The sequence below is a fragment of the Adiantum capillus-veneris genome, chromosome 19 (genome assembly GCF_014529385.1).
Source record: "Adiantum capillus-veneris isolate H3 chromosome 19, ASM1452938v2, whole genome shotgun sequence".
NCBI lineage: Eukaryota > Viridiplantae > Streptophyta > Polypodiopsida > Polypodiales > Pteridaceae > Adiantum > Adiantum capillus-veneris.
Genome location: NC_140949.1, coordinates 24761582 through 24774047, shown reverse-complemented (window position 1 = coordinate 24774047; position 12466 = coordinate 24761582). Strand labels below are relative to the sequence as shown.

General features: G+C 48.6%; 1 protein-coding gene across 3 annotated transcripts in view; it reads left to right on the top strand.

Moving 5' to 3' along the window:
- The window catches only part of LOC147433713 (Amino acid kinase family protein), a 205453-nt gene that overhangs the window by 188699 nt on the left and 4288 nt on the right, over window positions 1-12466 (top strand). The window contains exons 11-13 of one of the 3 annotated variants that reach the window (XM_086490343.1): window positions 9435-9541; window positions 9777-9943; window positions 10320-12277. In XM_086490343.1, coding sequence (XP_086346469.1) covers window positions 9435-9541; window positions 9777-9872 — 203 coding nt within the window. In that variant the 3' untranslated portion in view covers window positions 9873-9943; window positions 10320-12277. Of the gene's footprint in view, window positions 1-9434; window positions 9542-9776; window positions 9944-10319; window positions 12278-12466 lie in introns of those variants that run through there. The other 2 variants (XM_086490342.1, XM_086490341.1) reach the window with 2 other exon arrangements.

Below are 12466 nucleotides of genomic sequence, written 5' to 3'. Positions count from 1 at the left end.
ACTCGCCAGCCTGAGGAGGGTTGGCACGAGGTTCGCAGCCGCTATCGACAGGGCTAGGCTCCTCGCCCTGGTGGCCGCCCTCATGCTCCCCGCGAGGAGTGGGTTCCTACGGGAAACCGCTTCGGACCCCTGCAGCAGGAGACCGACATCAACTCTCCCTCCTCCTCGCCAGCACAAGAGGAGCTGCCCCCCCCTCCACCATCGCCTCAGCCTCCTTTCGACTCCCCTTCAGATGCCACTCCATCTCCCCCCGCACTCTCCTCACCTCCTCCTCCCGCTCCCTCACCTCCACCACATCCTCACTCCTCTCCTCCTCCTGCTGGGTCTGTGCGCTCTGATGCTGCCTGCCACTCCTTGGGTAGCACCTTCACTTCAAGTCCCAAGGCAGCCCTTTCTCCGGCCTCCTCTTTTGGTGGAGACCTTGGCCTTTGCGGCTGTTCCAATGGGCCTGTCTAGCTTCAACATCAGTAGACGTTGGGACCTCTTCAGCTACGATTTTACCCTCTTCCCATGCCGACCTAGAGGCTGCCTGACACAGGGGAGCTTGGGGCCACAGATCTGGTACAGACTTTGTGGCCTCTGGCCAAGTTCACAGTGACCTTGCCAGATGCCACAGGGTGCAGGCACATTGTGATTCATTTCTTTGCAGATGTTTTGGATTGATGTCAACATCATAATGATAGATAGTGATTCCAGGCCTCAGATTCACAACAAATTGGTTGGCTTTCACCGTCACTCTGTTTCCAGCCCTACCTGGTTGAGGCCGCTTGCGTTTGCAACCAAAACAGTCCTTGATGTGGTAGCCATTTCGAATGCGTTAGTAGGTCCTCAGGGCTGCAAACTTCACCTTCATGTTGCTCTGTATGAGAACAGGAAATGAAGGTCCTTCGTCCTCTACAACCCAAGTTGATGGTCCTGGTTCACTGATTGAAAGACCTGATAGCAGGTCCTCTAATGGTGGCAGTGGCCCTGCATTGTGGGACAGCAAAATAGTATCAGCATTGGGAGATTAGAGCTGATTGAGTAGCAAACATACAACCCAGCACTAAGTTGGATTAAAATTTACAGCTGTGAACGACAACATGTGACATGCCATTAAGTTCTGAAACAAATTACCTAATGTATTACAGGTACTGATCTGCAAGCGTCTTCAAAGATCAAACAAAATCCATACTTATCTGCTAGAAGCTCTGCTTCCGCACCTATGTATGACTTTGAGGATTACAGATGTATGGCAGCATGCAGGCTTTGCACGGCCCTCACACACCCTTTCCTTCTTACGATCGGATTGTAGAGTGGGAAGCGTGAATCTATCCAGGATAGATTGCTTCTATGCTAGTGACCACATTTGTGACATGGGTGCCTCAGTTGGCATACTGGTAGGGACCACCTTTTTTGATCATGCACCAGTGGTTCTCACAGTGGCAGACAGACAAAGGAGTGGCAGTGTCATGCTTCGCATCCCAGAGAGGATTTTGCTGGATACAGAGCTCAGAGAGCAGGTTGTGACACTGTGGACAGATAGCTTGGCCATGCAAAGGGCTAGCCACGAGAGCGGCCAATGGCCTCAAGCTGCTTAGCCGTTTCTTTCTCCAGGAGTCCACAGCCCGATTGGTTGCGACTAAGGAGGAGGAGGTGCGACTTCTACAGGGCATTGCGTCCTTACAGCGGATGTAGGAGCATCACCCGGATAGCCCTTGGATAGACGGGCAGCTGTTGCAGCAGGCTCGGCAAGAGCTGATCACCATAGAGAAGCGGAATCACGATTTTGCCTTTCATCGACAGGCATCCCAGTGGACACAGGTTGGGGACAAAGTCACTGGAGACTTTTTTGAGAATGTGGGTCCTCGCCATGCACACACTAGTGCTAGGCAGTTGAGGAGGCTCGATGGGTCCATTGCGACTGAATCCGAGGATATGCATGCGGTTGCTACTGACTTTTACAGAGAGTTGCTATCAACTAAGCCACAGTCAGAGCATCGAGAGGCATGCAGCGAGCAGGTTTGGGCACAGATGACCTGTCTAGTCACTGAGGAGATGCGCCAACGGCTCGAGCGGCCATTACAGCTAGAGGAGCTGCAGGAGGCCCTCAGGGCAGTTGCCCAAGAGAGGATGGTTTGACTCTTAGTTTCTTTTTTGAATACTAGGATGTGGTTGGCTCTGACCTTTGTAGTGCTTACGAGCACATTCTGCACACTGGCGAGATGCCTGACAACATGAGTGAGGGACTGATCTATCTTATCAGGGTGGCTCCATGGATGAGATCCGACAATAGTGACCCATCACCATTCTCAACTCAGCCTACAAAATCCTAGCCAAGGCTCTGAGTTTGAGAATTCAGCCACTTCTGGAGAGCCTTATCCATGAGACACAGATTGGTTTTGTCAAGGAGCACAGTATCCTTGACAACATCTTCACCTTCTGGGAGGCGTCAGCATTTGCTCGTCTCAGAGGAGAGGATCTTGTGATATTCCTCGACTTTGAGAAGGCGTATGACGGAGTTGACTGGGACTTTCTTGAGGACACTTTACAGCGGATGGGGTTCTAGATGCATGGATCAGGGGAGTGTCAACTCTTTACAGACGGGCACACAATTAGGTGCTCTTGGCAAGGGAGAGAGGGGAGCGTTTTTTGCTCTTACGTTCGGTTCATCTGGGCTGCCCTCTTGCCCCCTTCCTGTTCTACTATGTTGAGGCGATGAGCCGATTTTTGACATCATAGGAGGCTGGTCTACGTAGTTTGCAACTGCCTGTTCGGGGCGAGGAGCTCTTGGACGCTGAGTTTGCTGATGACTCAGGTTTGTTTTTGGAGGGCCGAGAGGCCAACTTGCACAGGTGTGAGCAGGCTCTTGAGGTGTTTTGTTGTGCATCGGGAGCATTGATCAACTGAAAGACAGTGGCTTTCTGGGTTGGCAATGCTCCTGTGCCTGAGTGGTCGCCTGGTGAGGGCTTTCGGTGGATCCCTGGGCTACCAGGTTGGTTTGGATCTCTCACCAGAGCAGCAGATAGTTCCCCTTCTTCTCTCCATCAAGAGGAAGCTACTTCATTGGAGCTCAACCCGGCTTTCTCTTGCAGGCAGGGTTGTAGTGGATAGGACAAGACACACAGACAGCTCGGGCCAAGGTCTCTTGGTAGGTCATTACTTTACCTCGCTCTCAAGGAGGGTTGGGGATCATAGACTCAGCACAGCAGAGCAAAGCCCTCCTTGGGAAGTTGGTGGTCAAAGGTCTTCTCCCAAGGACAAAGACCAAAAAGGAGTTGTTGCTTCACAGGATCCAGGCCTAGGTTCCCCAGACAGGCGGCCCTTGGAGGCCTTCCACCCACTGGATCTTTACAGAGTTGCGCAGAGTAGGCCGGAGCAAGAGGTGGGACAATCGTTTTGTGCTGAGCTTGCTTCGGTCGTGGGAGCAGCTATGGGGGGGCCTTGAGCAGCATCAGCCCACATGCATTGAGGAGCGGTTGAGGCAGCCACTTGTTTGGAACCCCTTTGTCAGTACATAGTGAGGTCACTGGGGGTCCATGGCAGAAGATCCAGCTGGTACTTTTGGCGGCTGGATGCAGTTCTCGGTTATTCCCGAGGAGATGCAGGACATTCAGATGTGTGGCATGAGGGGAGCGCAGAGCATGTGCCAGGACATTACAGAGGCTATCCCTGCAGAGTGGCACACTCCTCTGGAGTTGGCAGCACCGCGCTGGATGGGGGCCTTCATGTGACTGGAGGTCCTCGTCTCAATCAGAGCCTGTACAGCCACAGGGTCTTGCAGTTTCTTCAACAAAGTCACTCTCGAGACACCGGAGCTGTAAGTATTTCTTTCAGTGAATTAGAGTTGTGGCATCAGTGGGAGGACTTGTGTCATAGACCCCGACCAGACAAATCATGAGTTGTGGGCATCAGTGGGAGCACTTGTGTCATAGACTGCGATCGGATAGATCTTGAGTCAAGACACTTGCAGCTCTGGGCTGGGGAAAGCCATCCTTTGATGTGAGTGCGGGGGAGTGATTTTGGCAAGATTCCTTCACTCCGGCCAATGAGACGGAGACCCCTTTCTTCTAGTACACAGCTCAATTGGGTCACCACATACTAAGAGCACGGAGAGAGGCTCATCCTGCTACAGCTTCTCATTGGCAAGAGGAGGGTCTCGTGTCCCAGTTCTTGGCGGGATTGTGGGAGCACTTATGGGACAGCAGACAGTCGAGGCGTGTCACCATGTTCCAGTGGCTAGTTGCACCTCGAGCTACTGTAGCGGGGAGTTGGTTGGTGCACAACGGCCTCTCAGCAATATGTGCCACCTGTGACCACCCACTTGAGACTCAGCGTCACTGTTTTGTAGAACTGCCCCATGGCACAATAGGTTTGGCTTCTGATCTTCGGCTGATGCCTGCACTCTCCATTGCCAACCAACACACTTGGGGTGTTGCGGTTTGGTTCACACTCACGGGCCCAACACTTCGTTTTGAGATGGCTTCTCTCAGGAGGATGATGCCTACACTTCATCCAACCACAGAGCTAGTTCCTTAGGAGTGGAGCACAGATGGAGAGATGTGTTGGGAGCTCATCTGCAGTCTGACATTGTGGTTCATCTGGTGAGCCCATTGCTTCGACATCTTCAAGGCTAACCCATCCCACCGGTAAAGATTGTCTGTGACATTTTTGCTCGAGCTGGTCCATACCCTCAAGGGCTAGTTTGAGAGACTTCAAGGTAGCTCCGACCACATGCGGGAGCGCCGACAGGCCTTCTTGCGACTTTGGTGCCAATGGTCCTTATTCACCATGGTTCATGGCACACCTAGATGGCACTTTCGTCCACCAGTGCGGTTAGTTCCTCCCCCCATCTCCTAATTTATCCATCATTGTATAGATCTTGTCTTTTCACTAGGAGAGTCTCCCCATCATAGAATAAATGTGATATTAGGAGATATCAATATGTATTATTGGCATGCAAGCGAGGTCGCTTGCAGTATTCCAAAGGTTGGGGAATGTCACCAGGAGGTGTGTTTTTCGTGTTGCCTTCTTTAAATCTGTACTACATATTTTATTTATTTCATTTTTACTTGTTTTCCCCGAAACCCTTGAAAAGAGCGAGTGGGCATTGCATGGCGAGTGTGAAATGGCTGCGGCCGAATGGGTCTCTCACATCAGGAATCTAGGTCGGTCAGTCAGGAACTCGGGCCAGTTAGCACAGACTTTTGATGAGTATGGAAGCTTGTGTGCGCCAAAATGGAATTTGGGCACTAGGCAAGTCACAACTTTTTTTTTCGAGAGAAAAGATCCTTCCATTAGTTAAGAAAACTGCCCATAGGGCTACAAACCACCTCTACTAAAGAGGGCTACATCAAAAGCATGGAGAGACTCTCCCAGTGAGTAAACAAAGTATGTACAATGAGGGCTAAATCACAAGATGGGAGGAGGAAAAAGCCACATTGGTGGCCGGTAGTGCAGGCTCGCAGCAAATCCATCCTCCAACCTCTTGCTCAAACCAACTCTGCACATCTCTGTAAACATCAACGCGATGGATGGGCTCCAATGTACCACATAGTAGCCAACAACACATGGTTGGCCACTACAACTCTGCCTGCCAAAGAGAGCCGTGTCGAGCTCCAGTGAAGCAGTTTCCTTTTAATGGACAGGAGGAGGGGAGCAATCTGTTGCTTAGGGGACAAGTCCAAGCCAACCTGACAACCCAGATAGCATACTGGAGTCCTTGGTGGGAATCCACCTGAAGCCCTCACCCGGCGACCAATCAGGCGTAGGAGCACTGCCAACCCAGAAAGCCACTGTCTTTCTTCAGTTGATCAGTGCTCCTGATGCACAACAAAACACCTCAAGAGCCTGCTCACACTTGTGTAGATTGGCCTCCTGACCCTCCAAGTACATGGTTCAGTCATCAGCAAACTTAGTGTCAAGTAGCTCGTTTCCCCTAATAGGGATCTCTAAACCACGCAAGCCAACCTGCTGTGAAGTCAAAAATCTGCTCACCGTCTTAGCATAGAAAAGAAAGAGGAAGGGGGCTAGAGGGCAACCCTATTGAACAAACACGTGAGCATGAAGCATTCCCCTCTTCCCCCTGTCAAGAGCACCTGACTGTGCGCACACCTATAGAGAGATGACACACCTCGGATCCAAGCATCTGAGAACCCCATCCTACATAAAGTACCCTCCAAAAAATCCTAGTCAACTCTGTTGTAAGCCTTCTCAAAATTGAGAAGGAGTATCGCCAGATCCGCTCCTCGGGGACACGTGAGGGCAAACACCTCCCAAAAGGTGAAAATGTTGTCAAGGATACTACGCTCCTTGACAAAACTTGTCTAGGTCCCATGTATAATGCTCTCAAGTAGCAATTGGATCCTCAAACTCAGAGCCTTTGCTAAAATTTTGTAGCCTGAGTTGAGAATGGTGATGGGTCGCCACTGTCGAATCTCATCCAAGGAGCCTCCCTCCTTGGGAATAAGGTAGATCGAACCCTCACTCATTCTATCAAGCATCACTCCAGTGTGCAAGATGTATTGATAGGCACTGCAAAGATCCGAACCAAGCAAGTCCCAGTACTCGAAAAAGAAGCCGGGAGTCACAGCATCCTCCCCTAGACAGCTACCTCAGGGGAGTGTCTGAGGGCCTCATGGAGTTCCTCTAGCTAGAGAGGAAGCTCTAGTCTTTGACGCATCTCCTCAGTAACAAGGCTAGGCATTTGTGCCCAAACCTGCTCTCTGCATGCATCCTAACGCTCTCATTGAGGCTCAGCTGACAGCAAATCACGATAGAAGTCAGTAGTAATGCATGCATATTCTCAGGCTCTGAAGCAATTGATCCATCGAGTCTCCTCAACTGGCTGACACTCGTGTGCGCATGGCGGGGCCCCACCATCTCAAAGAACTCCCCCGTAACTCTGTCACCCACGTGGGTCCACTGAGATGCTTTTCTTTCGAAGGAAAACTAATTTTTCTACCTTCGATAAAGATAGGTCAACTTTTTTGAGTGGTTTCGGTGATTGTTTTTTGGACTCTTTGCTAGGGGAGTTAACTCCTGAGAGACCTGAGGATCATACCGTATCTCATAGTATACTGTACAATGATAAATGCGATGAAACTCTGTCTCTGGCTCTATATGACACAACTGGCATATCTTGGCCTCTGCTGGTACTCTCCTAAATCTGTCAGTCTCAATCTCTAGCTGATGCGATGATGTGCGCATCGGACCAATAGCATATCGTATCCCATAGGATAAATGAGTGTCCATATAGGCCAATCTGATCACATATCCATCCTCTGTTAGTCGGAGAAGATGCTCTCTATAGAAAGCCACCTTCGTGCCCAACTCTTGTATCGCATGTATCCATGTGCTTCTAGTATCTAGTTGAATCAAATCCTGACGTTTAAATCTAGTGATCTCTGTCCGTGTGAGAGAAAGGAAGGGTGCATCCAAGGAGTACTAGTCTATCCATGCTGAGCCATGTGACTGAAACCATGATGTCATCTGCCCATACCAGCATGTTGTGTCCCCTTGTAGCGCTAGCTGTCGGGATGACTCAAAGGCTAGCTGAGCATATTTGTCTCTGGGGAGGTCCCATAAATTATGCATGAAGGAAACTGATCTAGTAAGGGCCTCAACTACGAGAGGGGGGGCAGCTAGTTCGTCTCAAATAATCTCATGTAGCACTGAGGCCTTAGCTCAAAGTCAGCCGAGAGATCATAGAGACTAGAGGCCTCTCCATACATCTCCATCCGTCAGTGCTACCAAATCTGCCATGGTGGTCCATTGAGGGTCCCCAAATATGAACCCCATAAAGCATAGCTGAAGCCACTAGAGTGTCAAAAAGACACAGCTTTGTTCGAGGTTCCTGAAACTGAACGTGCGAACACATCTTCTCCAATCCTCCCAAGGCTGCATAAGCTGTCGTCGATCTAGTTTTTGTTGCTCTCCTTAATGAAAACACCGGTCCGCTAAAGACTACCCCAAGATAGGTGTATGCATCTGTATACTCCACCGTCTTCTGGCCATACATAAAAGTGGGTGTCGACCTCCTAACCCACTGTGGTGTGGTGTTAAACACCATAACCTTGGTTTTCCCTAGGTTAACATACAATCCACTATCGTGGGCAAATGTGTACAAGGCATGTAAATGACGTTGCATCCCCTCCGGGGAGTCGGAAATCAACACAATATCATCAGCATATAACAATAGTGGGATCCATGTCATTGCCAACTGTGCTCCTCTATCACTATCCCTCTCAATGCAATCAGCAACCTCATCCACATACATGCCAAATAGTGTTGGAGATAGCCGGCAGCCCTATTTCACCCCAATTGTGGAGTGAACCAAATCAAAAATCCCCTCTAGAGTGCATACATGCCCCACTACTGACTTTTATAGAGCCATGATCCCCCAAATCAACTCTTTGGGTACCCCCATCTCCTAGAGAATGCGCATCAATCTAGCTTTGGGCACTATACCGAAGGCTTTGCGGAAATCCACAAAGCAACAATAGATCCGTCTCCCACGTGATCTCCCCTCCTCAATAATGGCTTTGAGAGTCAGAATATGATCAAGAGTAGAGAAACCTCTCCTGAAACCCGCCTATTGTGCTGCCCGTACACCCTCTCTCTCTGCCCATCTACTCAACTGCTACTCAAGGGGATGCGTACAGCCGGGCCAATGTGTGTCCAATCATGATAGTGTTGTAGTTCCCAGGCTCCATAGGGTCCCCCGACTTGAAGACAGGTACGATAGTGGGCAAAATCCAAGTATCAAGTAGGCCCTCGTACATTGCATGGTTGAACATCACTGCTAGTAGCTCCGCAAGCAGATCTCTGGCATGTATAAAATGCTCTGCTGCCAGGCCATCGTGATCATATGCTCTCCTGGTCTTTATCCTGTCAGTGGCTTTCTTTACCATCTCAACAGTAAAGAAAGCACATGTGTGTGGGCATGGCTCTGGCGGATCTGGAAGAGGTGGCTTCCCTGAGACTGTGTAGAGGGATGATGCATATTGCCCCCATACCTCCGTAGAAGTGATGGCTGGTGAGGGAGAGTGCTCATGGAAGAGTCGCCATGCCTTGCCTAAATCCTGCTGGCTCAAAAACAATTGATAGAAATCCTGCTCTAGTCGAGTTAGAAACGCCCTCTTCTTCCGGCGTACCAAACACCGAGAAGCAATCGGTGATTACCTGTGAGTAATGACTCCTAGAAGTACCTCCCTTTGAAGTCGAGCTCTGGTGTCTCTGCACTCCTCATCATACCAGCTATTCTGGGGTATGCTCCCAGAACGTCGTCGCTGCCCAGGTTCAGTGTGTGGGTATGCCTCTGCTGCTGCATCTTGTAGTGTCTCTGTTAATATATAAGTGGGCTCCCCTAGATGTCTCCCCTGATCCTGTATGCATAAGCGTCTGTATAGAGAGAGAGAGAGAGAGAGAGAGAGAGAGAGGCTTTGATGTTGCAGGTGTGGAGACCGTGACTGCTGCTCATGACACCACAGGAGGAATGGCAGCGAAGATTGCTGAAGCTGCAATCATTGCTGTGTCAGGGGTCGATGTCTACATTGTTGAGGTGTAATGAGAAAAGCTTTCATGTTCTTTCTGTAGAGATGTTCCTTGTAGAACATGATCATGGTGACAGCAAGGCTTAAGGATAAAAAGTGGCTGAATTACTTCGCACACTTCATCTCTCTCGCTCTCTTTTTCACTGGCATTTTCTGTCACTGTTATGTGGTCTCTCATACAGAGAGTGAAGTGCATTGAGTTTTTAGCTTGTTGACATTGCTCTTTCTTGTGGTATCATGCAGGTGGGTACTCAACATGCTCTGGAAGCTTTCAATTGCACTTCGAGGCATAGCCTAAGCAAGGAGTGGGTGGGAACCATTGTTAGGGCTTCCTCATAAGGCCATCTCCTGCTCACTCGCATGCTCTCAGTCATGTTGCCACCTTTTGAAGAACAATTATTGTTTTTAATGTAATGCTTTATTCTACCTTTAAAAAATACAGCATAAAAATATGAGGAGAAGTAGAAAGACAGATATTTTGGGCAAGCTATAAACATACAAAAATAAGTATGTGGATAAGTAAGAAGACAGACATTTTGGGCAAGCTATAAACCACACACACACACACACACACACAATTTGTATTCCTTTCTCCCTTTTCCTCTATAATAGATCAAAAATTTTAAAAATACTTTGGAGAAGGGAGAAAAGAAAGAAACCGAGAAAAAGAAGTCAAGAAAAATACATGCACCTCTTGCATGGACTTCTCACATAATTGTGCAATATGGATTTGACTTTCTATCATTCTTTGACCTTTTCTTCCCTTTTATTGATTTTCCTCTTTAGATAGGCAAGGCAAGGCTAAAGATAAACGAGAGAAATGTGCACATAAGGATTGAGTGAGTTTTTTACTTCGTTGGCGTAGAAGCCAAAATCGCATCCCTGGCCTCTCAGTAACCCACGTGGCACACTTTCTATCGGGCTTCATCGTTTTATCAATGCACGTGGGACAGCGATACGCACAGGGAGTAGGGCCGGAGCATGGACTCTTGGAATGCACTGATTGCAGCAGGGCAGAAAGCTGTACTCCAACTGCAATCACCTATGCAGCATGATGAAGGCATGTGGCTCTACACATGCATCTTGAAGGCATGTGGTTCTACGCAAGGTGCTGATATGGGCACAGAAATTCACAATTATATTGTTATTCAGAGGCTGTTGCAAAAAGAAGCCGTGCTTGGCTTTGTCTTGGTCGATATGTTTGCCATTCAGCAGATGCAAAGCGAGGTTCTCTCTCCAGATGCAATCAGCAGCATGATGAAGGCATGTTTTTCTGACAGGAGTAAAACATCTGTTCTTAGACCTTCACTTGGACAAGAGTATTAACAATGAGATTGCTCATCAATGGATCTTGGAGAAAGATAATTTTATGCCAACATGGATGAGAATTCATGAATGCCTTAAAAGGCCTATGGCTCTACAGAAGATGTGGACTTGGGTAAGAGAATTCGCAATGAGATTGCTAGTCAGAGGCTGATGCAGGATATGCCAAACATGATAGTGGCAAGGAAGCTCTGGGCTGTTTTAACCAGATACGAAGGAAAGGCCTTTCTCCAAATGCAAGACCTATGGCCTTACGTTTCACATGGATGAGAGAATTCACGTCGAGATTGCTAGTCAGGGGCTGTTGGTAAAACATGTTGTCGTTGGCAATGCTTTATCGAAATATGTGCCAAATGTCGTGGGGAATAGGCAATATTCAATATTGAGCAGCACTGGTGGCAGGTCTGCCCGCGTGTTTTTAGCTGATACCAAGTGAGACAGATGGTGCGGTCCGCCACTCTCTAAGGACTCAGCATAGATAACTGATGTCCGAGAATTTTATCACTGTCTTGGAACGTGTTGAGTGCAAGATATGCCCAACATGGCTGTGGCAATCAAGCACTGTGCAGTTTTCACAGATGAAGGAAGGGTCTCTTTCCAGATGCAATCACTGATGCTTGCACCTTGAAGGCCTATGGCCTTATGCAAGACGTTGACATGGGTGAGAGAATTCATGATAATATTGCTAGTTTGGGGCTGTTTGAGAAAGATGTTGTGCTTAGGGGTGCTTTGGTCAATATGTATGATGAAAGCACCGGAAGTTCTTGATGGGCGGAATGCCATCACTTTGAATGTGTTGATTGCAGGATATGCCATGGTCGATATGTATGCCAAATGTGATGCGCTTGAGAAAGCACAAAAAACGCTTGAGGAGCTTTTTTGTCCGGAATCTTGTCTCTTGGAATGCATTGATTGAGGGATGTGTCGAACATCAGGGAACAAGCAAGCTCTAGGATATTTTGAGGTGATGCAAAGCGCGTGCAACTCTCTACATGAAACGAGCGCATCTCTCTAGATGCAATCACCTAGGCTTGCATCTTGAAGGCATGTCGCAATTCGGAGGATGCAAAGATGGACAAAAGTCATGGGCTGTTTTCAACAGATGCAAAGCGAGGCCATCTCTCCACTCGGTGAGCACTGCCTTGGCCAATATATATGCCAGATGCAGTACACTTGAGAAAGCACAAGAAGTGCTTACGGAGCTTCCTGTCCGGAATGTTGTCCCTTGGAATGAACCGATTGTGGGATGTGCGCAATAAGAGCAGGGCCACAAAGCTGTAGGCTTTTTTTAGCAAATGCAAAGCAAGCTCTCTCTATATCCTCATGTAAGGATCACTTGAAACGGCGTCTCTTGGAATGCACTGCTCGTAGGATATGCACAACAGGAGCAGGGCCAGAAAGCTCTAGGCCTTTTTCAATTTCCTATCTCAGAGCTGGTCTCTTGAAATGCATTGATTGCAGGGTTTGTCCCACAGCAAATGCGAAGCGAGGTCCTCTCTCCAGATGCGATCACCTACGCACGCATCTTGAAGGCATGTGCCTCTAAGAAAGATGTTGATATGGGCACAAAAATTCACAATTATATTGTCAGTCAAAGTTTATTGAAAAAA